Source organism: Pseudopodoces humilis, chromosome 5, assembly GCF_049639895.1.
Source record: "Pseudopodoces humilis isolate 2021_Gansu_Grassland_sample_001 chromosome 5, ASM4963989v1, whole genome shotgun sequence".
Lineage (NCBI taxonomy): Eukaryota > Metazoa > Chordata > Aves > Passeriformes > Paridae > Pseudopodoces > Pseudopodoces humilis.
The window spans coordinates 35,867,419-35,894,922 of NC_142204.1; the positions used below are offsets into that span (position 1 = coordinate 35,867,419).

At 37.4% G+C, this 27,504-nt stretch overlaps 1 protein-coding gene across 7 annotated transcripts in view; it reads right to left on the minus strand.

Annotated features, from left to right (window-relative positions):
* NAV3 (neuron navigator 3) overlaps positions 1–27,504 on the minus strand; it is a 508,468-nt gene that overhangs the window by 240,720 nt on the left and 240,244 nt on the right. For 4 of the 7 annotated variants that reach the window (XM_088054864.1, XM_088054863.1, XM_014249002.2 and 1 more), the window contains exon 1: positions 7,603–7,845. The exons of the other annotated variants lie outside the window; for them this stretch is intronic. In XM_088054864.1, the coding sequence (XP_087910990.1) occupies positions 7,603–7,845 (243 nt within the window). Of the gene's footprint in view, positions 1–7,602; positions 7,846–27,504 lie in introns of those variants that run through there. 7 annotated transcript variants of the gene reach the window in all.

Genomic DNA, 27,504 nt, shown 5'->3' on the forward strand with positions numbered 1-27,504 from the left:
ATGGAGCTAGAAGAAATATTCACTACAGTGTTCCTGAAGGGATTTTAAATTAAGCATTTTTAAGTTCATAGGGCCTCTATATTCCTTGCAAAAGAGTAAAGAACTGAGTCCCCAAGAGTCACTCCAATGTCTCCCAGGCTCTTGAGGCATGAGGACACTCCAATACTGATATGCCAGGGAAATGAGTGTTTCCAAACAAGCCACTAGCTTTCAGTGCTTTTGGGACTTACCAGGAACTGCAATATTTCAGTGCAATGCCTCTGGAAACACGCATACTGCACAATGGCACTTTTTCTAAGGAAGTAAGTCTGTATCAAAAGAGAGTCCTTACGTATGTGTATCACTGTAGGCCACCGTGCTGTCAGCTCAGGTTCCCAGGGAAGCTTGGTTTCATTACCATGCACCTGAAGTCAGCTGAACCAAGGAATGACTAAAGAGAATGAGAAGACCATCAAGGTTGTCACCTATTCCTTTGCACAATAGAGGATCACTGCTAATGATACTATTGACTTGCGAGCATACACATTGAGTTTTCCAGTGATGGAGATACTATTATTTTCCAGAAGCAAAGTTTAACTGTTACTGCTGGGAAGTTTTATTAAAGCCTAACTAAAACCTCCTGGGGTATAATATAAGCCCATTATTTTTATCTGAAGTTGGAGACCACTTATCTCCACTTGTGGTTATGAAGAACAAATTATCCCAGGGGGCTGCAAGAGTGTTGCACCAAGTAAATGTTGCTGGATTGCTCCAATTCTGCTGCACTCACAGTGCATTATCCTGCAGACAAAGTCCCATTTTTGAGTAAAGGATTTTTTATTTAATAGTTGTTTGGTCAGGAAGTCCCCAAGCAGCTTCCCCAGGCACAAATGCAACACAAAAGAGTAAGTGTGATTGTCTTCTGATGATGTGTAATATCAGCTCACAACGCACCAAGTAATATGGAATAAGTTGAGTTCTATGCTCTTATTTTGTAAGGGAAATAACATGAAAGCAGTAGAAATTTGGACAGAGGCTTTGACCTCAGGTTGGTGAATACCATCCTATCCATGATCCCAACTACAAATTATAGACGAGAAACATCATTCAACCTACATTCCAACAATTTGTTCACAAATACAAAAGATTTAAGAGTTTATATTGTCTTACTTTACATTTATCTCAACTCTATGAAAATGTGTTTGATACAGATGATTAGACAATAAACATGTAACAGTGAAATTTAGTCCAAGCTCATACAGAACGAAGATCTTAAATAAGTTATAATATAGCGTAGACAGATGGTACTGGATACATAAAACACATTAAAGACGCTGTTATCTGTTTGATAAAGAAATAATTCAGAGCACTAGACAAGAAGCTGAAATTGCTGACAATCTGAGCTCCTGCCAACTGTCCTGGCTTCACTGGGGCTGTGTGAATTTTAAACACACTTAGTCCCAGGTGTCCACCGTGCTGACTGAAATTTCTGGCAGCTAGCTCATTGCTTTTGAAACACTGCTGGCTTCCCATCACTAGCGGTCACTATGGGGAGAAGATAGGCAGGTTCTGGCTGCTTCTGCTGCCCTTTCGTTGCCTTTGCTGTAGTGCTGTAAATGAAACACTCGGCACAATGAGCAGCCTCATTTCTTGCCAACCCACAAGGCAGATACTTCCAGGGGACTAGTGCTGAGAAAAGAAAGGGTATGACAAAAGGGGAAAGAGACTCATTTATTTATGTTCCCTAGAATCAGTGTGTCAAGAAACTCAGTGGAGCTTGGGCCTCAGAGACCAGACAAAACCGTATCCAAGAAACTGAAATGTCAAAGAGATGTGGGATTGCAACAGATGCTTTGCTTTGGAGAGATTTGGGGGATGGTGGGAAAGGGTCATATGAAACCTAAGTAAGTGGTGTGAAAGGGTTAGCTGAGGAAAGACAGAGATATGGGAGTCATTTATGGCACACATCTGGTATTCCAATGTGCACAGCACTCCTGTTGACGTGAACAGGAGCTCCACCCCTGTATGGAAAACAAAAATATTTGTCTTGAGGTCTGTCTGTATAAAAGAGCCTAGCTGTTCTCCAAGTTTGGTGTCTTGTGATGGGCAGGATTTACCACATCACTGACAAACTACTTAAAACTGATGAGGGAAAAATGAGAGGTTTCCATGTGCATCTTAATGGTCTAGTGCAAAAGGGCTGTCTGAATGACACTAGAAGCCCTCAAACCGATATGCAATGGTACGATGCCAAATGAAATAGACCTAAAGAGTCACTTTAACAGCTACAGCACATGTTTTCGTCTAATCAGATCAAAGCATTTAGCTTGGTTTTGTGACACTGACATTTATTTTAGATTACTTTAACAACATTCACTTGGTACAACTAAGTGTTTTGGACCCCATTCTCTGTTGGACACGCTCCCCAAGTAGCACAATCTATTCTGCTCTGTTCTGCTGATTTACTGGGGATTGCTTCCCCAGCTTAATTGTTCAGATTTTTGTGCTCTAGAGAAGTGAATTGTTTCTCTACTCAGGTGGACACCTCATATTCTTTGTCATTTCTTCCAGGAGGCCTAGCAGAGGATCAATTTCCTGAGCTCCCCTAAGATCTTCCTGTATAAAAATTGTTTAATGAACTTAGTGGGGCTGGACCCCTGTAAGAGAGGTCACAAACAACTGCCTATTCATCCTCTGGATACCAGTATCTCCATACTACTAGGATCTTACCACATTCCCACAAAACTGAGGTATCAAGAAAAGTTTTAGGTTTACATATGTGTACTGGATCAGCTGTGGAGGCTGACTAGCACTTTTTGATACTGAACAGTGATATGAAAAATGCTGCAGGAAAGACAGGAAGACTTGATTAGGGGATACAGAGAAAAATAAGTCATATTCAGTAGCCTGTAAAGATGTCTGCCAACAGGAAGGAAGAAGCAGATAAAGCAGACAGCAGCAGAGAGATAGCATGAACAAAGAGAAACTGAAAACAAAAAAACCTCAAAGAAATAAGATAATATGACAGTAAAGGAATTAATTAACTCAGGAAAGAAGGCTAAAATCCAAGAAGAAAGCTTATCATCCAAGTCATACAACCAAAACCCTACAATTAATATATCAGATTAATCTCAGAGAAAATTCACTTTGGACACATAAATGATGGTGCAGGGCTCTTGGAAGAAGGAAGTCTAATGATGGGAGGAAAACTTTGGGAACATAAAGCAGAGCACTTCAAGGAGCAGCCCCAGGAAGCCAGACCAGAAGACCAGTGTGCCTAGCAGGGGTTGCTGACTCCCAGCAGCTGCACAGCTTTGTGCTGGAGAGGGCTCATGGCAACACACTTGTGATTACACCATCAAATGTGTGAGAGCAGATGAAATCAATCACGCTTTCAGGTGACCTGGAGTGAAACACTATTACCATTGGCATTTTTTTACAGGTCAACATTACAGACTTGCTGAAGGGAGAGCCTATACTCCAACCCTCCTACTAAAACAGGTTCACCAAGAACAGGTTGCACAGGATTGCATCTAGACTGGTTTAGAATGTCTCCAGAGAAGAAGACTCCACTACTTCTCTGCATAGCCTGTTCCAGTGCTCTGTCACCCTCAAAGTAAAGAAACTTTTTCCTGAAATTCCATGGAAATTCCTGTGCTTCTGTTTGTGCCCTTTGATCCTTGCCCTCTTTCTAGGTACAACTGAACAGTCTGGCCCTAGCCTCTCAACACCCATCCTTAAAATAATATAGTGCAGAGTTATGATTTATGACCAAATAAGCTGGTTTTGCAAATAAATTCTTTCTTCATTCTTATAGTTTTAAGTCATTGTTTGATGTACCTTTCTACAATATCAATGGATTTTTTCACTTTGTTACTGTTTAGTGGCTTATTCTATAACAAGAACAGTATCAAAAAGCAACCTACCATTATCTGATGATTAATTTTGCAAGCAGTATAAAATTGGTGGTAAAGAAATACAAACAATACTATACCCAAAGTTAGAAAAATACTACAAAATATATATGGTTTTGTATAAAAACACTATATTGTCCAGCTGAACAGCAAAACTCCATCTGCTTCAAAGACAGCCAGCATTTCACCTCATGAATCCAGCAGCTGGATTCTGTTCCTGTGTACATATATAGGAATAAACTTTCGTCTATATGATACTCAGGGAAAAAGAATGTGCTCTGAATACTTGTGTTCAAATATTTTGCATGACTATTCACATCATAAAGTGTTCATGCAGTCAGCCTAAACATCAGTGAGTTTTAGCAAGAAAGCAGATGAACCTGTTTTATGAGACCTAGGTACCAAAGCACAAATTATGAAAATCTTGAACAAAAAGTGCATTTGAATAAACTATACACAGAATAATTTAAATCATTAGCAACTTATTATTTGGTTTCATAAGCTTAACTAAGTTCTATACAATTAAGAAAAAAGGTAAACATAATCACCTCAAACTTTTTCTACCACAGTTTTTATGACAATATCACTTTTTTAAACCTCAAACTTCATAATACCCATAAACAAGAAAACAACCAAGACTGCAAGTGCAACAAAATCGCAGGAGATGAGAGAAACAGCAAGGGAAAAGAGAACTGATGTTTGCTGCTGTATTCCCAACCAGCCTTGGCCTTGTGAGAAAGCCAACACAAATGACAAAAACAATCAGGTTTGGTGAGAGTGAAGTTCATAGAGGAAACAGCTGGGTGGCAATGACCTACTGTATTGACATGCATAACCCAAATTTATTTTAGAATTCTTAGCACTTAATAGATAGCAACAGGATATGTCACAGTGACTACACATGTCAATCTAAGTGCCTTGCAGACAGGATGAGAAAACTTGTGACCCACAGTGCAGCAAATGTAAAACACCAAAGCAAGCAATGCAAAAGGCACTGCTTTCAGCAGACAAGAGCCAAAGTTAACTAGATGATGAATTCATATGTTCCATTATCTTTTGCAGATAGAGATCCGTATTTTTTCCCTCAAAAATCAGTGCTGCCTTATATGCGATGATATATGTAACATAAGCATACAAGAAATATGTTCTTCAGATTTTACTCTGAGTTGGAAACTCAGGCTAGTTATTCACTACATTTTGGTTGAAAAACCTTTTATCTGACCATTTTTATAGTTACACAGCCCCAAGGTACATCATTGCATACAACAGTCACACAGAGATATCACAGGGATTAGTGTGTTTGCTAACAAAAGATCTATTTGGATCAGCACTCACAAATGGTCAAGCTTTGGGATGACATAACCTCTACTGGTACAGAACTTGTACCTGCTCAGCAAACCTGAAGAGATATTAACTCTAACATCTCCATCAGATCTGTGCTTAGAACTACTTTTTAAATAACCTACACATACTTCTGAGCCTACCCAGGTGGCAGGGATCTCCATCACTGATGGAGAAATCAGCATTAATACTTTTAGGTTGATCCTTTGAAGCTTTATAGTAACAAAAGCTTTAAAATAATGTCATCTTCATAAATACCTATCCACCTTACAGTCCAAACCCCTTTGGCAAAAAGATTTCATTAAACTTGCTTAAATGATGAATAAAAGAGCATGTTTCAAAAAATGTGCCAGGAAGAAAATCAAGTAAAGGGCTGCCACTAAGCTTTACTGGGAATGTTGAACTTATAAGGGGGTAATACAGAAAGGCTTCAGAAATTAGTAACTTTCTGAATGTTCAGCACTTCTATAAATCCAGGTGGCTGCGGAAAGATTTCAGACCATCATGTGCACAGCCTGGTCTTACTCTTTTCATCTTTTAAAACTGCTCAGAAGCCTCCATGGAGAACATCTATTGAGAAGGATGTCATGGCTGGTAGGTTGTTTTTGGGAAGTTGGTTTGCTTTTTTGTTTTTTAAAAAAACAGCCTCTGAGATGACAGGTATTTTCAAACCAATGAAATGGCAAATTGGTATCACAGTTTGTGTCCATCCAGGCTGTTACTTCACGCAGTAGAAGTTCAGCAGAGTTCAGGACCAGATGCCCTTGGAAGGCTATGACTTCCAGTTGGTCTCACACTAATTACTAATAGCTCCCAAGTGGTTTAAATTTTGAAGGCAAGCTGCTTTATATCATTCTCCACACTTTTATAAGTAAACAAGAAACACTTCTCAGATGCCAATGTAACCTTTTGCTTTTTTCATGGAAAATAATATTTGCAAATCTAATTTACTTTTCATAGAATATCCATTAAGGAACACCATTGAAAACAAAGAAAGAATATTTTCTACTAAAAATAGGTAAACAAGAAGGAATAGCATTGTGTTGAAAACTTATTATCTTCAAACATATTATCTTCATACTCATGTTATAGAAATGGGCTGATCATCACCTGTGGTAATCAGGAGACGAACAGTTTACAGTATAGGATGTCTGACACCACTAATGCATCATCTCTGGGAGACAGGCAGATGTGACACAGAAAACTCCAAGGGAAAAGTTAAGTGGCATGACCAAAATCTCATGTGTAAATATGTGGCAAGGTTTAAAAAGGAAACCAAAGTTCAGAATCCCAGCCCTATGCTTTAACCACAAAAACCAACTTTCTTCACTAAAACGGATTTAACCCAGTAGTTAAGAACAAAGAAAAACCAAGTATATATATTATGTGTATCTTGCCACTGTAACAACTCTAATGACATTTAAGTGTTCTCAAACTAAGATACAATTGTTATTGATATATGTTTAATTCCAGGGTGGTAATCAGTTCCACAAACCAAGAGTACTAGAAAAGCAAGAGGAAGTAGCCTCACAGCTTGCTGAAGCTGTGCAAACCACACATGCAGCTGTAAAGTTAGTGACTGAAAGATCTACAGAAATATATGCTGCTGACAAGAAGGGACTCAATACTCATGTACAAAGCATGAAAAATGTTCTTAGCTACAACAGAAAGCCTAGCTGAAAATCAAGCAGAAGTTTTGTTAAAAGTTAATTAGGACCCAAAAATAATCCCCTTACAAAAGAAAAAATCCCTAAGCAGTCTGAAAAATATTGTGACATCCTACTTCAGACAATCCTTTTATTTTCAAATCATAATGAACTGGGGCTAGATAGAGGCTAGGAAGAAGCTATTTTACAGAAGAGAAAAGCACAAATACTTTTCACTGAGAAGCTGTTTTTCTGGTTGAGCAGTTCTGCAGCAAGAATAGCCAGATAATTTGAAAATTGAAAAGAAAATCAATTGCATGTTTTTATTTTAAAAGAGCCTCCCTGTGGGAATAGGTGTGGGCGTGAGATCTCTTTTTAAATTTCATAATATAACACAAAGCTGCCAAGATTTTTTTTTTAAATACACTGTTTACTGGGTGCCAGAATGATGTTTCTCTCCTTATGATTCTACTGATCCTTATCGAAATTCATCTGTTAAGTGAATAACACTAACATTTAAAAAAAAGAATATTTATTCAGACAGCAGCACTGAGCAAAACAAATTTTCAAGGCTGCTATGGGAGTTCAGTGATGACAGCAAAACTCTATTTTCTCATTTACCCCCAAGTTCTGCATGCAGAAAGTTTGTATCAAACTTTTTTTCAAAGCAAATCAACATCTTTTTTAAGAATTGAGTTCCACAGGTAAAGTTTACAACTAACCTTGCTGTCTTCGATCTCCTGGGTTTTTCCTTGAAGCATTTTCCTCTCTCCAAAATCACAGGTTGACTTTAATGTGAGCTGACAAGAAAGCATCGAGCTCTCTGCCCCAGTAAGCTCCAAGGACTTTGGTGAGTACTTCTGTGAGCCGGCGGGGCCAAGGTTGGGTATCGGGAGGGCAGTGTGGACAGGCTTTGACCCTACGGCTGGCTGTCTCAGCTTGGAGGCAACCCCAAGCACAGGCATGGCTTCTATAAAAGTATCTTCTTTCTGCCAAAGAAAATGCTCCTGACCTCAGTCTGGTAGACTCCAGCTTCAGCAATTTCAGAACAAATGCTTTAAACAAAAGTAGCAGTCATCTTTTCGAAAAGTCTTAAAACAATAATGTTATAAGTTTCACAAGGCAGCAGAATTTTTCCTTCATGTCTCCCCTTCTCCCTCGCAGCCACTCACACACACTGCTCAGTGAGTCAGTGGCTCTGTAAGACTAAACGCTCCTTTGGGGCGTGAACTTTTCTTGAAGGTAACTGCCACAGAGCTGCCTGTCTGGGATTAAAGAACTCATAAATTCGCTTTCTCTTCTTCCTACAGCATTCCAGGTCTGTGCATTATGTGAATGAAGGATGGGAGAAAAGGAGAGAGAGAAGAGAGGAAACCTCCCCGTACTCCAACTGTCAAAACAGCTCAGAGACCACAACACTGGAAGCAGAGACCTCTTCCTGACTACATAAATAACCAGCCCACATCTTAAAAAAAAAACAAACCTCTTTTTTTTCTGTTTTAAAAAAAAAAGAAAAAAAGGGAACTGAGTAGTGGCCAAAGCAAACAGCTGTTGGACGAGTTTTCATCCCGGAAATAATCTCAGCAATGAAGCTGTTTGTCTGATTCCTGGCTATTTTTCACTGCTGACAACCATGAGCTACGGTGTTTCATTCTCTGCTCCTCCCGTGAAATCAAGCTAAAATCACGCAAGAGCGTGGCTAGAAACAGACTCTGAATCACACTGTGGGTAGCGTCTGTCTGTGCTACGAAAAATCCATACAAAAACACAGAGCAGGATTTAGGAGAATCGCGAGCATTGTTAGAAGATTTAGTCAATACAGTTTTCAGAGCTCTTTTTTTTTTTTTTTTTTTTTCTTGGTGGTGGTGTTAACGTCATCTATTCAGTGTTAACACTTCCCTTTCTAAAAACATTGAAAGCTCCGTGAAGTCCATGTCTAACTCATCATTTCTGCTTGTTGCTCACAGAAATATTCTTTCTGGCAACCTCAAATCCTTGCACATAGAAATACAAGTCAGGCAGGCAGAGCAGGCTCCAAAATGAGTCATGATGGACAGTCTAAATTGTTGAGCAGCATAAACACCTAGAAGAACAACTGTAAATTCCTTTGAGATCCTGTAGCAGGGGAATCCCTTTTAAACTGACATGAGGAAAAAACCTGTGCGGAAACATCACACCATTCAACTCCTATGGGATTCTATCACCCAGCATTATACCCATGGGGATTTTTGTTACATCTTCCAAAACAAGACTTAAGATGACTTGACTTATTCTGCCTCAATATACTACACGGTATTAACTACGCCTTCCTTGAACAGTATGTACTATTACCACCACAGACAGAAGCACAAGACAAAATAAGAGCCCTCTGGACTTTTATCTTCTCAAAACAAGGATGGCAAAAGTTAAAAAAAAAAACATTGAAAAGAGAGCAAATGAGAAGCTGACAAAAAAGATCTTAAATCATGCATTAAAATTATTTTACAGAGTAAATCTGTGATACTTGCAGTATTGTCCTCTATCATTCATTTACAAAGATCACACTGACACAGTAGATAAATTCAGCTCTCTGTATTGACTTACAAACTATCCCATTCTTGTTTGTGATTTGTAGGAGTGAATTTGACCTGTTTTAGTAATCTCCTGAGTTTAGAAGAGAGAATACAGAGAATCAGCAAAGACATTTCAGCATCCTCTGCCTTTTGGTGCCACCATTAACAATAGATGCAATGGGTTTTGTGCAAAAATGCACAGAGGTAGCTGCTCTGCATTTTAGACAAGCTCAGCCCACAGGGTCCATCAATTTGCTCCAAGGATTGGAATATTCTTGTTCACTGTGATATTTCAGATCTTCTGCAGAGCAAAGGGGAAGAAAGCTTCTTGTGTAGTCTGTATTTGCTCTCCAGCATTATAAAGTGCTGAGGCTGTGTAAGGAATTTTGATTTCTCAGGCACAACTGTTAACGGTTAACGCTTCAAAAAATGCACATATGCAAAGACTGAAGTGGACCACAGGAAAAGAGGGATTTATCTCTTGCAAGGTTTGAAAAGATGAAAAATCCTCATGAGAACTGTTACCCAATGATCAAGACAAAGAATAAAATACAGCCATGAGACAGATACTTTCTTAAAAAGAACTTGGCCAAAAAAATGTAATTGAACCTTATTACTTCCCGGGGTTATAATTTTACAAAGTAATGCACTTTAGTAATCTTGCTGATCTTCTTTTGAATATGAATGATGAGGTCATGATACCCACAGTCTCTTTTGCAACCCATTTCCCAGCACAGGAACCCTGAAAGTAATAACTAAGCAAACTTACTAGGAGAGAGTCATCTGTAATACATAACCAACAGGATTTGGAAACAATGATGTGAGGCTGGTGTTACTGCTACCCTTTCAAAATAATTCTTCATTATATGTTGACTCTAAAGCTAGTACCAAGTCAGGGCCATCAACTTCAGAACGCCATAAACCTAGAATTTGTACAATGATAAATAACAGAAGTGCTTCCGGCTATTGAAGATGCAAAGAAGAGTATGCAAGATTCTTTGCAGAAATCATGAAAAATAGTGGAGGAAAACAATTATACTCTGTAAATAAGAATGTAGCTACAAGCCTAGTATTCCTTTCCTTGTTTTCTCTAATTCTAAGCAAAAGATAAATAAACAAACGTCTGCTACTCTTAGAAATTACTTAGCTACAGTTTTTTGTTTGAAAGGCCCTTGTGTACCTCATGGTGAATGTGGGTTTTATGAAGTCCACCTTGGGGGAAATAATATTTAACAACTAAGCTTCAGTACTGTTTTCCACACCAATAGGTAAGTACAGGATAAAGCATCTGTGGACAACATACACAAACTTTCACCAAATGCAGGTGCTGGTGAAATGATCCTGCAGGCAGAAGGTGTCTGAAGATTCAGTAAGGGAAGGAATTGTGGGGAAGGGGAAAATTTGGAAGCTGCAAAGGAGGGCACATTGTCAGCCATCAGGCTGACCGTGTGAATTTGGTGGGATTTTCCTCAGTATCTCTGGAGTGGGAAGCGAAGTGACTGTCAAGCAGGGCAGACAGGGAGAACCCAAAGTCAAAATGAGGATGATTTAGATATAAGTGAATAATGTCCAAACAGAAAAAAAAGCTTTATCTATGAGAAAATAGGGCTGGAGAAGGTGTAAACTGTGGCTATAACCTGAACTTACATGAAATCAAACACAACACCAGACTGTCTGGCATGAGGGGGAGAAGTATTACAGTCAGGATAGAGAACGCAGTGAGTAAAAAGATATGACTGACAGAAATAAGGAGCATATATATTCTCTTGGTTACATGAAACTGATATATCTAGAAAGGGACTTCAGAGAAACAGGTCAGGCTAAGCATTGTTCAGAGAAGAGTTGTAGGTATATAATTTGTCCTCTTAGACTTTAGACATCCTCCAGCCAAGCAGGTAGGGAACATCATCTGGATTCAGGATTCAGGAGGATGAACAAAGATCATGACTGAAGTCCTGGGACAAGGGAAATGATGTGTGGGAAAGGTTGGAGAGTTGTGAGGAAACTAGAAGAAAACTGAGATGTGGGAAAAAATAGAGGGTAACATTTCAAGTGGGATGCTAGATAAGAAGATAAAAGTGTAAAGAGCAACCAAAAAATGGGAAAACAGAGCAAAGATCAAAACAAAACCTTTAGTAGTTTTATCAGCAGTAGGGGCAGTTCCAGTGATATGTCAAAGGTAGGGCCATTGCTTTAGCTGATAAAATAGTGACAATCTGGCTGTAAAGCATGGCTATGAAAGTGTCACACCCCCAACATTTTTACAGAAATTAGAGATTATATTAATGATCTGTACCTCAAAGTAAGACAGCATGTATGTATTCAGTATAATAGTCCCCACATCCTAAAAAAAGCTGTAATATTTATTTCCAATTGTAGAAGCAAACACTCCTGAAGTCTAAACCACTTCATAAAAAAGGTGTCAGTTACTTGTAATGTTATGGTGAATTTTTGTTCTAAGGACTGAACACACACTGTACTGTTCACAGCACAACACCCCAGCATATATTTCCTTTCCTTCATTGAGTCTGATACCAGTAAAAGTCCCATGAAGGCTGCTCCCCTTCTGCACCCCCAGCCCTCAGACAAACTGTTCGTATGAACTGAGCAGACAGCTGGCAGTGTATCCCAGAGCACAGGAAATATCAAGAGATGGGACACCTGCCTCAAAAGTGGAGCCAAGATATTTGTTTGCTCCTTCTGCTCTATGATCTTCAACAAGGAAACTGTTGCATGTGTACAGGGTCAAACAGGAAATGTCAGGGGTCCAGAGACTGCAGAGCTCTGTTCTGAGCTGTTTCCCCACTTCATCCCACTGGTGTAGCAGCTGTGTATAAAGATTACATGAGCCAGGCCAACTTCTGAATGAGCTTGAATGTGCTGATACAGTCACATGATTTTGTGCTCACTGATTTCAGGTTGAGCAGAAAGTTTTCCCCAGCTGGGGATGGACAACTCTTCAAAAAGTAACCAGTGGTTCTAAAACACTGAAGGTAACCTGAAACAATTTTATTTATTTATTTATTTATTTACTCCAGATAAAACAGGTTTAAACTTTAATAATGCAAGCACAGCATAAGTCTGTTTGGTGTAACAAAATATGTTCAACCTGTCAAATACTGATGAGACAAATCCTTCAGCTCCAGCTCATGTTCACAGCATAATTTTGTGGGCATTACTTCTGTTATTATAAAAAGCAGGTGAATACATTCGTCTCAAGGCAAGACATTTAACATGTATTTAATCCTATCTGCAAATATGTAATGCTACTAAGTAAACTGCTGTTGTTTTCCGTAACAGTTTCATATTCCAAAAGTTATATAATCCAAAGCCCGGTTACAGTCACAGAAAAAGGTGCATCCGGCTTCCTAAAGGAAATCCTTCTGCTTTGCCTGAATGTTTGGGGAAGTTTTTCAAAGATAACCACTTTTAAATAAGGATATCATTTTATTGTCTGAACAATTTGGCCTTTCAAAACTCAGACAGGAGTTTAAGGGTTTGAATGCATTAGTGACCAGTGACCAGTGACAAAGTGACCAGTTCTTCTATAATTTTCATTCATACTGTACGTTTGCAACATCTTCCATCAGATGGTTTCAAACCTTTTTGTGTAATTTAGTACCATACCAGCTTGTGAAGTATGTAAGGTATATTAAAATACTGTCAAGTGGAACCATTAGGCTAAATGACCTTCCCAGATCTATATTTTTTTTTAAATTATAAACCTGTGTGGGTTAAAAAATCATTTATTTCTCTTTGTTGTCCACTCTATTTAATCATGATGTATTTGGCTTAAAGGAATTGAGATTAAATACTATAGGATTGGAAAACATAAACTAAAATTTTTAAGAAAGAACCGACAGCAACTGAACAACTGAACACACTATGTAAGTATTTACATACTGATCTACTGGCTAGACCACACAGCCAGCTGGTAAAGCTTAATGAAAGGATCAGCTTTTCTCTTTGGGAGGTGGAAGAGGAAAAGAAAAAAAAAAAAAAAAAAAGATAATCTATTTGTTCATTTCTAAGAAAATGACCCAAACAACAAATGCTGAAGACTTTCAAAGTTGATGTTAACTGCAGCTAACAAGGAAATACCCACAATCAGCATAAACTGGTCAGAATGCTAACAGACATCTTAAGGATTGAAGACACAGCTTTTCTATCCTTTTTTCCTTGTCTAATTGGTTTCACATTTACAAACTCTCCCCAGGACACAGTCATAGCAGGCACCCTGTCTTCTCCAGTGTCCTTCTGGGCACTGGCAGGTATCTTTGCCTCTTTCCATTTCTGCTCTCCTCCCAATTTGTCTTTCTTTCTCTGAAAGGATTTCTGGCTTTGTATCACTTTTGGTGGGTCCTGGTGAATTATGATTTCTACTGCTTGCCCTACATTTTCCTGTCGTAGAACACATGACAGAGACATGACTTAAGTGCTGCATTGTCAAAGAGCATTTCTCCCACATATCAGGGTAATTAAGAGCTTCAGCTCTTCGTAGGACAGCTGGAGGAATGTCTAAAGTAGACACGACAAAACCAGACATTTATAGAATGCATGATTAAGCTCTTAAGTGATAACATTACTTTCAGTTGAAGTGGTAAGGAACAGAATTCCTAGCCTGTTTTTAATAATGTTATTGATAAAAGTTTTGTTCCATTTGAAATTTTGACCAAAATTTAAATTATCTTGTGTTCCCCTCATAAATTCTCTGCAATTACTACTGTTTTCAATATGGGTTCCCCTGGAAAAGAATTTTTCCCAATGCACATACACCCCAAAATTTTGATGGAATATTTCATGATGCTGTGGAGACATTTATAAGTCCTAATTGGATGAGAAGGAAATTGGCAAGATTTGTGGTTAATCAAAACTGTTCTGACTCTTGATACTTAACTGTCAATTGTTCAGAACTTTCATCCAAAATTTCTTCAGAGAAATTTACTTGCTTTACTTACTATGAAATTTCCTAACAAACTGTAAAAAATGACCCATAAAAAGAAACTGAGACTAAGCAGGAAGGAATCTGCTGATTATCTGCCATCGGGTGGCTGGCAGAGTGGCAAACCTATGTTTTCATCTGCAGGAAACTTTCCTCTTACGAGCACTGTGGATCTGATAGAGGGTTTCAAAATCACAGTTATATTGGCATTCACTTCAGCATTGCAGTGAAAAACTTCTACATAAGGTTCCCACTGGTCTATTAAAAAAAGAGAAAAGTTACTGTAGAAAAATAGCTTAGAAACATCTGCTACAGTCATGATCAGACTCTTGGCCAAGTGCAGCAACAACAGTAAGAGACTTTGAAGTCAATCAGCTTTGCTATCACCACCAGATACCCCTGCAGTCAGTGGAAATTACTACACAGAGAGTTTAGGAGATATGAAGAAAACTTGCTCTGCCAAAAATGTATATAGACAGCAATGAAGAAAATAATAATTTTTTTAACAATCATGAAAATCGTTAGGAGTGAAAGGTTAGCAATAGGTGTTAAAAAGAAAAAAAAAAAAAAAAAAGACTATATTAATACTCAAAGAACACTTCATGAAAACAAAGATGGATATATTTTAAAGGATTAGCTTTGATATTTGACATTAAACAAGTGCAAGCTGCACTGCAGCTGGAGGAGCACTTCTGACTGACTCATGATCTACTGTCTGCTTCTTTTTTGCTTTGAGACTGTAAGCACTCAATGCCAACTTGCATCCCCCACAGTTTATACCTACTACAGCTACACCACCTCTGCCCATGTGCTATCCCAGACCCTGATCTAAGTAGTAATTATTGCATAATATTTCTTGTTACTCCTCACTGCTTATTAGCATAGTGGAATGATCCCAGCAATGTTTTTGGTTTCCTGTTGGCCTTTGCAGATAGTCATCATAACTAATTTTGTTATCAAGTGACCCTTCCTCCAATGCCCATATTATTTTCATCTTCCGTAACCACATAAATATTTGATATTTATCCTACATTTCCTGTGATTTGCACTAATTCAGTGCAAGATTTCTGATGGCAAACATAACACCTCAACATAAGGTATGAAAAAACGTAGATCTTGGTGAAGCAGTACAAGATCACCATTATATCACCTTCCCTGCCACAATTCCCATCAGAAAATCTGGCATTTACAGTGCTCTCATGCAGGGTGGAAGTACTGGTGAAGCATTACTCTCCATGGCAGTTCTAGGTTTGCAGCTTGACGGTATGGCCTTAAGAATCTTTTCCAACCTAAATAATTGTATGATCCTGTAGGCCCCATTGCCGCACACTTCCCTTGCACATCATCTCTTGCTAATGGTCAGAGGCACCATCCTGAGTGCTGGATCTTTTCTGTGATAGTACTTTCATTTCAGATCTCAAGTTGTTACATGAAGAATTGGTATTGTACCTTGAAGTCACTCTAGGGTTTTTGTTTTGTTTTCGTAAATGGACATGCTCTTTTAACCATGTTTTTTTTGTGCAATTTGCCTGCTCTTATTGAGGAGTTATGATAACACTGTATGGAATCCACATTTTTCTACAGTGTTTCCTCACCAGGGCATATCACTACACTTACTGTGGTTTTCCTGCTCTTGTCTTGTGCTTGGCCATCTTGGAGCTCTGGCAGAGATGGTCACTCACCTCTACCTGCAAAATACTAAGCAGACAGGCTTTGTGTGTCAATGAATGAAAAACCTTGACCATGTATACTTGAGCTGTGGGTGCTCTTTTCTTTCAAATAAAAATTGGCCTAATGCACATACTAAAAATCTCAACCATCTGCTTCTATCTCCTGTTGGCCATATGTGAACGTTTCCTACAGTGAGCCTTGAAAGCTTGTGCCTTTCTCCATTCTGCTGTGATCAGAGCGTGCTCCAGGCCAACTTCTGAAACGGGTTCTGTGTGTCACTAGACTAAACCTTCCAGTTTTTTGATCAATAAGCGTCAAGGAACTGCTGTTTTTCATTACCAAACATCTCCCTTCTATGCTAAAACATACACCTTGTGTCATCCCAACAAAAATCTGAGAGAAAATTACAGTAGCAGCTTTTTCCAGTCAGCAAACTGTATTTCCTCACCCCTACTATGTGTATAGATGCATGATTTTATCTTTTGTATGTATCTTTATGTACACATGAGTACACATGTTTAACATGTCAGACAGATATTAATGCCCTTTGAGCAATTCACCTGGGTTGCTTTATCTTTCACCAAAAAAAAAATAATAAATAGAAACCATCAAACCCTCAATAGCACACAGCTGTCAAAAATAACTTCAAATCCTGCAGATGTTAGATGCTTCCTTCCTGCTTCTCTGCATACTGGGGAGAAATATTACCTTACAGATGTGGCATGTTATTAAAAAAGAAAAAAAGGAAGATATGGTTATATATTGGTCTTACCTTCAAGGGCAAGAAAAGTGCTAGATGGGAGACAAATGATACAGCTCCACTCCCAGCTTTCATCCATCAGCTGGGCTTTTAGAACTGACATATGCAACAAGAATTTGGCAGCCATAAAAGCAACATCAGCATTCACAAATTAAAAAATAAAACAGAAAGCCAAAATAATTTTTTTCCACCTATAATAACCCTAGGATGAGCTACAAAGAAAACACAGTTTTATCAAAACAAGAAGGGAGACTAAACTGGTTATCTAGCTGCAGCATCTAGCTAAACAGACACTGTTAGCTATAAATCAGCAAGAACCAAGTTAACAGCCACTAGTGAAAATGTCACTATTGGCATGTACACCTTCATTGGTGACAAAGGCAGAAACTATTATCTTCAGACAGAGATGCCTTCAGACAGAAAATATCTTCATTACGTGTTCATGCAGCATCACGGCCAAGAACACAAAACTTTCCTGATAGATCCAGGAATATTTTCTATTGGTACAAAACTGTGTGATTTCCACTACTACTCTAGGCCAAGTACAAGACATAAAGTACAGTGTCTCCGTTTAGAAAATATATAATTAGATTTCATACATTATTCCTTTCTATTCCTTTATTTTTTTTTCTTATATTCTCTTTGAAAGTTTTATTTTTCATTCCATTCCCCTCTCTGCACCCAGTGAGGGAATATTCTCCAGAATAAGAACAAGATGTGCAGGCGGTATTTTTATTTTCTTTTCAGAAACTATTATGGCACAGCATTACAGTTTCTGCAGTACAAACCACCTGAGCAACACTGGGATCTGTAACTAGCAGACTATTCAAAAATCTCCTCCAACAACTTGCCAAAAGATTCTGGTCTTCTCTGAAACCTACTTCAATTTAGGAAATTTCCAAATATCCCATTATTTTGGTTTAGCTTTACATTTTACTCATCTAAACTATAATCCAGGCACTTTTGCTTGTATTCCACTACTTCTTTTTAGCCTTTTATGGAATTCCTTGACTCTAACATACCTGAGCACTTTTATTCTGCCTTACATAATAAAGCTGAAGCAGTCCAATGCCTAATGCCATGTGGTGCTAATGCAAGGAGCAGGAGTCTACACTTGCTTGAATATATTAGCTAAAGATGGTGGAGGAGGAGGGGAAGAATAAAAGAGGGATACACAATATCCAGTCTGCTTTCTGACCTGGAAAAGGTTTCCTTCTGTGATTAGAGTTTGCATTCCAAGCTAGTTACATTCTGGCCAAATTGATTTTCCCACCCTTACATAACTGAACTCTGTTCTTCATTATATGGGTGTAAATCTGCAGCAAAAACTTTGAACTTCCAATGAGTAATTCTAGATTTATGCCAGAGTAATTGAGAGCAGAATGTAGCCTCTTAGTTGCTCATAGATATAATACTATTTAAGATTTCTATCCTCCAACACACTTGTGAACACTCAACTTTACCCTAGCCCCCTTTTCTCTCCTTTAAGCTATTCTACAAGTTGACACAATATTTGGAATTTTTAATACAAATAATATTTGGAAATATTTTACTTCCAAATCAAGGGAAAATGTAACTACTGAGAATGTATGTATCAAGAGGAGCTTTTTTTCCCTCAGAGAAAGAAAAGAACAATACAGAAGCATTTTTCTGTGCTGACACAGGCTGCATGCATGACTATCCAGCTCTTTTTCAAGTCTGCAGAACTGTTATTATTTATTTATCTCTAGACCGCTAATATTATTCAAAAACTTCCCTAAATCTGTATCTTTAAAACTGTTACACAACTATTTTGTAACAACTGAACTCATTCAAAATAAAAATTATTTCAATGAAGTGTACTTTCTATGTGTTAGGTAAACTTTATCCCTGGTATAAGTTTAATTAATTCCAGTGAGTTTTCTCCAGCAGGAAAGAATTTATTGTTTATATTACATGCCAACAATTTGCTAGATTTAACAAAATATGAATCTTCTTATGTTAAAACTTCTGTTTAAAAATTTATCCCAGTAGGGGTTTTTTTGAAACAATTTTAGTGATAATGACACCCTTTGTTTGCTCTTCACAGAAGCCAGCAGGGTCTCAGAGATATTCTTGAGCGTGCTCAAGGCTTCAACCCACCCTGTTTGTTCACATAACACCAAAGTACCTGGAGCTCAGAAATTCTGACCTTGTCCAACTGTGACTAGAGAATTGCTTTTCTTTGATCTTTGATTTCAAGAATCCTACACTTTCCCCCTCCTTGAGGAAAGACAGTTGGTTTTAATTTAAAAAAAAAAAAATAAAAACATTAAACAGGAGAATTTCCCCCCAGGAAACAGAGTTAAAGTGAGACAAACCCTGCCACCATACCTTTTGGATCATGCCCTCAGCAGGGTGTAAATATGCAGTCACTTTAAACTACAGCTTAGGCCACCTTAAATTCTCACTAATATCTGGATTTACAGTGTACAAATGAAATTAAAATCTTACAGAACAACTATTTCTCAAACATAGCTTCAAGCTAGGCTGTTGAAAGGCTAGAATTTTAAAGGTCTCTACTTTAAAGGTCTCTGAGTAAGCAATTCTCACTGATTTTAATGAAAGGGAGAGGAAAAATCCATTCCTAATTACAGTGGTCTCAGGCAACCCAAGAACCAAGCCCAATTTCCACAAAAATCTTTCCACAGACAGAAATCTTTCCATAGACTTTGGTGGCCACATGTGCTAAATAGTTCTCACTCAAGGACTCTGAGGCTGGGATTATATTATTCACTTATGTAAATGAGTTCAAAGAAAATGTAGAAATTAGTGGGAATGGTAGAAACTTTATGACCATTAGGAGATTTGCTTAAATTGGCAGGCTAAACTATTCGGCATCACTTCTATAAACTCTTTGAAACAAATTTGGCTTAAGCAGAAGCTCTTCTGAACTGATTAAAAAACTTATCAAGGCTGGTTTTGAAGATTTATTCAAATTCTCCTATTCTACTGGCAGCCAAGTTGAAGTCAAAACTCAACTGTGATTGGAAAAAATCCTTTGAATGTCAGTGTGTTATGTAAAAGCTGAGACTTTTTGCCCAGAAGTAAATCTGTGAATGTTACATTGATAGTGCTAGTCTGAGAAGTCAGAAAAGGATTTAGAATCTGAAAGCCTCAGATGCTTTTTAAATTATTTTGAATCCATATAAATATATTGATTTCTTCTTTCTGGAGAGAAGTCACTGAGAGAAGCCATAGTTTTTTTTGTAAAATGTCTATTCCCAAATGCCTTCCAGTTTCCAAGTCTCATGTCCTGGAGTTTTGACCCCAAAGGCAGGGCTCCCAGAGTCTTTTTGAAGTCTATTAGAAACCTTCCTTTAGCTATTAATTTTATACAGATGAGACTGTATAGTAATGGAAAGCAGCATCAAAACTCAGCAGTCTTTTTCTATTTCTTTTGAGATAAGAGTCATAACCACAGGACCTCAAGATCTGTATGGAGAACAAAAAAGCCTGTCCTCCCTTAGGGAATATAGTGGGTGAGAGACATCATCCAGATTTTGCTGGTAAGACCTCAACATATGCCAGTCTGTTTGAAGAGATCTGAACTGTTAGATCAGGAAACCATCACAACTATAATGCTAAGGAAAATGTGAGTGATTATGATCTTACAGTCAGTAGAATTCAGAGGGAACAAAGTAGATACTCAGAAAAAATATCCACTTGCAGGAAAAGCAAGATGATAACCTATCACCATCCATCATTCATTCATCCACCCATGTATCTATCCACATCAAAAATAGTGTGGGAGCCTGGCCACTTATTATTCTTATGTTCATTTTATTCATATACCTATCTATTGAAAAAGAAAACAGCACTGTTGTATCCTTATGCTTACAGAAATGGGTATTTATGAGTCATGACCTGAATTCTACAGCAATTTCATCATTACCCATTCTACTGTCTTTCAACTGATCAATGTAGGAAAAAATCCAGATTATTATGCATAGCCCATGACTGCATTTCAGTTAAAAAAAATCCCATGATTTAAGCTTCCTTCTAATCCTTCTAGAGCCCTTAATTATATAGATTTGAAAATGTACCCTATAACTATTATGAGTTCAGCTTGAAATTAATACTCGGGCTTTTTTCCCCTCTTACAAAATTCCTACCTTACCATATTTTTTTTTACTTTAAAGATTCTATACTAAATCCAAGTTTTATTAGCTCTTAAAGCTCTTAAAGAGTAGAAATGAGAGTCACCAGACACTTTTTTTGTGCTTGCAGCTGAACCTGTTTTGAAACAATCTGCATTTGTAGTTTGTTACATGTACACATAAATAGCTGTAGTAAATGAGCAAATTTTAAATTTTGTTTCTCACATTAAATCAAAATGATGAGGTATAGATTAAAATACATGAGTTCAATTGTAGTGAGCAAAGCTAAGGCATACTAGAAGCCTTCATCTGTACACTAGGGTAATGAACTTCCTAAAGGTTTGATCCTGCAGCTCTAGCACATACTCATTTCTCATCACCACCATGAGTTCAATCATCACATGCAGACTACAAAGCCATATCCATTTCAAGTCATTAAGCAGAGCTTGCAAGTTTAGGCTGGTGGGAGTTGTGCAGATATAGGACAGTAGCTGGCTCTGAGGTTTTTGCTAATTTGTTCACCATCCTTTGAAGCACAAAAGCAGGAAAGAAAACCACATGAAATATTAAATGATCCCACATTTCCAGGAAGGTTCTGAAACAATTAAAAGCTACTACTCTGATGTATAGATGTTAGTTGGTTCTCAAAGAAGGCCAGAAAAATTGTAATAGGAGTAATAAACTTTCTACTTACAACAGCAGAGTTTATGTTTGGGTGTTTTTCCCTGAGCAATAAAATACCTATTGAGCACTAAATAAATAACTGTAAAAGCACAGGCTGTTATATTTCAGGCAACAGTGATTTTATTATAGATTTTATAAATTGATTTAGATATTCCTGCAACTTTGAAGACATACAGCCATCATAGATTTTGATCTGGACTGGGACTGGCAAAGAGAATTTATAAAAATGCGAGTAGACAGATGGCAATGAAAGAAAAAATGTTTCAACTCAGACTATATAAAATATATTAAGAAAATCCAAATTCCAGACTGAAAATTACTAACAGCAAATTATACCTTCTTTACTTTTAAAAGCAGTCCTTCTTCTTTTCTGCAAATTACTTTGTTCTATTTCAAAATTATTCTTTCAAACTGACCTGTTTAAGTCACATTTTAAATCAGTAGTGATAAATTTCAGTGACTAATTACCTAAAGAAAAGTACTGAAAAGCATATCTTTGCCACATTTCTTCCAAATATATTACTCTTAATTTTAAAAGTGTTTCACTTCAAAACATTTATATGTTTTATTTATAAAAGGCATTTAAAACATATTAGATCAAACAAAATACTTTTCTCTCTGAAACAATTTAAAAATTTTAAATAGAGTTGCACAGCTGTAAGGCAAAAGAAGAATAGCTGATGTTGGTGAGCAGCTGCTGTGCAACACGCCTGTTTTGCAAATGAATCATAATTGTGTCTCTTGAAACTTGTGCTCCCCCATCTGTCTGTTGTATCTGTTACAGAGAGGAACATGTCTCTATGAAATTATGAACTACATTTTGTATTATGTTAGAACACATGTCTACTCTTGCCCAAAGCAAACCTATCGAATTCCTTGCCAGACAGCTGCCCTTCCTGCAAAAGATGCTTGACATCTTAGAGGAAGAACAACTCTGAAAAACCATTGAAAGTGCAATTTGAAGCCTACTTCTCCAACTCTTAAGTCTACTTCATCTGTTTGACTGAAGTTATCCCACGGAATAGCTATTTAATGCTAGGCAGGGAGTCACTAGAACTGAGGATACAACTTACTATGGAAAGGGAGCCTTTGACAAGACCAGTAGAAGTCATAGTTAAGACTTGGTCTGTACTGAAAGAAAGGAATCACACAAGAGAGTAAGAGGATTAAAGAAGCAGAAAGGGTTTTGCCTGCTCTCAGACACATGCAAGCAGGTATTAATCTCATGCATCTTCATAGATCTATGTCCAAGCAAGCCAGCCTCAGCTGCAATTATGTTGAGCAGAGAGAAACTAGAGGCTGCTTTGAGTACGACATTAACCAATGTCCTGAGATGCCAGTTTCCTTCCACTGACACCGTGAGTCTCCTGTAGGTACGACTGCGTTTGTACAACAAGGCTACAGTTTCAAGTTGCAAAAAATGAGGCAAAACCACTGAATTATTCAATTAGACTATTCACACCTTTCTCCTCCTTACTGCAACATTACTCCAAATTCCAATGTACAGGCCTCTGCTCCTTGGCAGTGCCAATCATGTCAATCATGTCTATTACTTGAATGGATCAATTTTTAAACAAACCTTTATATATTTATTTTTTTTAGCATTTCCTAAGGGTAGGATAATTTTGCCTAATCTAATTCCAGAATAACCAACAATTTTTTGTGAAGAATAGAAAATATGGCTTCAGATCATGCCTGATAGAAGACAGAATTAAACCTGGACTAGCCAGAACAAGGACAAACACTCCATATCCCGAACTGACTCTGAAAAAAGTCCCAATGCCACTGATAGTCTTTTTTTTTCTTTTATTTTCTTTTTTCTTGGTTTTTTGGGGGGGGTTTCCTCCATCTTTTGCATTTGTTTGCATTGGCAAAAATAAAAATAAACAAAAAACGGTCAGTGTATTCTGAGTCAGTCTAAAGTCCATCTCATACTCAATAACATGAACTTCAGATTACAATCTAATTATCCAAGACAACCCAAATTTTGCTAAGGACAGGAGCATCCTATACCACCAGTCATCAAATATATGTTCTGAGACTGGGCACCATAAGGACAGTGATTATGTTCCATCCAAAGCCAGCTGAGATGGGACTAAACAGTCCCACTTGTCACATACAGGAGATCCCTTGCATCCATTTAGACTGCAAATTCTTTAGGCCAATAGCTGATATTGCACATCTCTAAAGTGATGGTCCCCAAGATTTCTAGATAATTCTTAGCCTATGGTGCTTCTGCAGAGTTCCATGTATCCTGATTATGAAAACAAGGGTGAGAACACAAAATTTGTTATTGAAGACCAGCACTGAACATAACCATGGCTTTGCTGCAGCCCCCATGATAATCTGAGGACTACAGTTCTGGATCAGGTAGGACAGCAAGACTGGTTTGCTTAAGCACAAACCTAATCCCAAACAGCAACAAACCCACAGTGTTATTATTTTATTCTTCACCACACATAGGGGACTATTCAAGTGGTGGATACTGTTAGATAAAACTGTAGTGGGATAAGAGAATTGCATCATTGCAAATTTCCTGTGGAGGAAAATTAGTCTCAGTATAAAATCAGTCTCAAGTCTCAACAACTTTTGTACATATCTGCAAAATTAAACATAGTTTTTGGCAATAAATTATAAATATAAATAATATAAATATAAATAATTGGTCCTGATGCTCAAACTGTGAGCTCAAACTCATAGCCTTGCAACAACCTCTTATCTTTCACTGATGATTAACAATTTTGTATGAAACACAAGAAACCATACATGAATTGAATCACCCCCAGTTCTTCTCCTAATTCATATGGAAAATCGTTCCCAAAGTGCTTCCCATCCAGTACTTAATGTCTTTGACCATCTACTGCTAGTCACAGAGTAATGATATATGACAATCCAAGTTTCTTTCTCAGAATTTCAACAAGTAATAATGTAGTGAATGGAATATCTGTACTTGGGCAAACTTAACATGAGCTCTTTGCATTTAAACAATCTGTCAAAACTTCAAGATTTCTTTAGGGTACTTCAGCTCCAGAATATTACAGAAGAATGGTATAAATTTATTTTATAATTTACAGGTCTGAAGGACATCAGGTTATAAGCAAACTTCATTAAAGCACACCAAAAAGTATTTATATATAAAAACCTTTTAGGGAACAGCTTTTATATGTTTTGCAGGAAAAAAACGATTAAAAAATAGTTGATCAAGTAAGTGTTTTTCCACTTATGGTCGTGCTTTATCCATTTAATTCTTTCTGTTCACACCCCAAAATTTAAAATATTTGCTTACGCATGCACATAGTGATATTATGAAGTGTCTTAGCACAAATTTATCCTTCAGTGTTAGTGCTTATGGATGGCCCTTACAGTACATTTTGGCTCAAAGGCACAACTTAATTTCCTCTCTTTTATAGGTTTTCTGCCCTCAGGGTAAAAGATCTCCAAGGATATCAGCTCAGAAGTAGCACAGAGGTATCTGGAATATTTGTCATGCTATGACTGCAGCTCATGTGACCTCATTTGGCTTGACATGACTGGTGGCAAAACCTGGCTAATCTGCATTTTTTTTCTAGAGAAAAAAAAGGATTGAAATAACTTTCTTTAACTATAAGGACAGTTCCACTTCCTGTCACTCTCTGCATTTAAGGACCACAGGGCTGCATGTAGTCGTAACCGAAATGTTTATTGATATACAAGTCAAACCGAGTCTGCATTGAGGGCTTTGGGGAAATTTTCCACTCTATCCAAATATTGGTTCAGTCCTTCTGATAGGAAGTAGGGATATTACCTACTTGCCTTCACATCTGTTTGCCATCACTAAAATCCTAGAAATTTGCCTAAGAAGGGCTCTCCAGAGGGTTTTCAGACAACTGCCAAGCACAGAGGGGCATTAAATACAGGGGCCACACACATCAGCTCACTGTCTGGGCCTTTCTTCACCATCTCCCATGAAGGGGATAATGCAGTTTTGTTAAGCAACCTGTTCCAGTACTTTACCTTCAAAGCAATTAGAAAGCTTTTCCTGGCACATGGTGTTTTGCTAACAGCATGTATTCTGGCTCGGGAGCGGTTTGGATGACAAGGGAGCATGTGCCCACCAGTGGTCTTTAGCAGCAGGAAGTATTAGGGTTGTTGCTTTTGTAACTTGGGAAGTTGCCCTAAAATCTTTCTTGTGGGCAACACCTCAATAAATTTAGTCAAATTTTGTTCTCTTACTGATCATGTTTTTGAGTAGTCTAAATCCTTGGGTACTGATTTTGCCACACCTCACACTGCAAATTTTCCACCACATTTCAGACCAGAGTGGGAAAAAAAAAAATCATTAACTACTTTTCTTTTCATACTGTGTTACTACAGTCTTTCCTTCAACAGAAAATTCACCTATATAAAGAGAAAGCAAACAAAAATTGTTTTTAATAAAATATAGCAAATAATAGTCCAAATAAAAAAAGACAAACTTTTTAAAATGCATACAAAAAAATAAGGCCTTGATTCTGTAAAAAAATATTTCTATATTTAACTCTTTTACAATTTAAGCAGCAATTTTAGCAAAATAAATTAATAAGTAGGAGTTGTGCAACTAAATCTTTTTGAGGGAGCTTAAAATTCCCTTTGAAATTCTCCTACCATATCATGTGAAGGACCAAAAAATAATTTGATGAGACTACTATGTTGAGATTCAATTGCAACAATTTTATATTGTGATGTAGGGAACCTTTAGCAAAGGCTGGTCCTTTGGTTGTACTCTGCAGTTCTTGCCAGACCTGAGCAAAAGTAGAACTGTTAGGTTATAGCAGACAGGTGTACTGGTCTTTTGGTTATGCTTGGGCTCCCATCAGTGTCAAATTAGGTGAATCTGGCTTACAGGCAAGAATCTGGCTTTATTTCTTTAATTTATATTTCAGCAAGAGATTGTAAATATATATGTGCATGTGTGCAAATTGGTTTTATTTTTTAACTTTAAAAAGGGTTCTCAAATATATACTCAGTTTTGGTTTTCCTCTTCTTTAATTCTTGGGTAATTTAGGTAATTTAATCTTGATTTCACCAGTGCAAAAGGGTGAAAAAGGAAGCAAAGAAGAAAAGTCACTGGTGGCCTAGAGACAGCTCTGTGGCAGGAAGGAATTAAAAACCACTGCTAATACCTCTGCTGTTATACGAGGATATTCAATTAATCATAACCCTCATCACAAAGTGCTCCTGAGCAGAGTATTACAAATCAGAATTCACATATATTATACAAAGACTCATTTTTACTAAACTGTATAAGTCTCTAATGTTTTGGCAAATTATTATAAATGGGGCCAAGTCCGCCACAACTTTAGGAAGTATCCAGGCCCATATGCCACCCAAAATCCAAAGACGCCTTGTAATTTTGCAGTTCATTCTCCTTTTATTTCAGTTCAAATGGCTCAGATTTTCCTGCTCTATCCTGAAAATCTGAGCTAGTGTCTCTCTCCTGGAGCCTTTTTGCCAGACATATGGCATTATACTTCCATGTGATACTGCTAATCATCTTGCTCAAAGGGCAATTCTTCCTACCATGTCTTCCCCTGACATTTCAGAGCAAAAATTTAGCTGAAACTTTTCACAGTTTTCAGACTAATTATCCATTCCTTCACAAAACAGTAAAAGACAGCATTTATAGTGTCTAAAGAACTCTTAAATTAGGCAGGCTGTTTTTGAAAATTACAAAAACTTAATGAAAAATCAGACATTCACTAAAATTACTCCATACACATTACTGCAAGACATACTTATGATTTTCAGGCATTTTAAAATCTGGTTTTAATAGGTTCTCCATTTAATATTTTTATAAAAGTAAAGATGACAAGCCAATAAAAATATTTGGCAAGTCTTTTTCTTTTTTTTTTCTAGAGTGGAATATAATGAAACCAAGT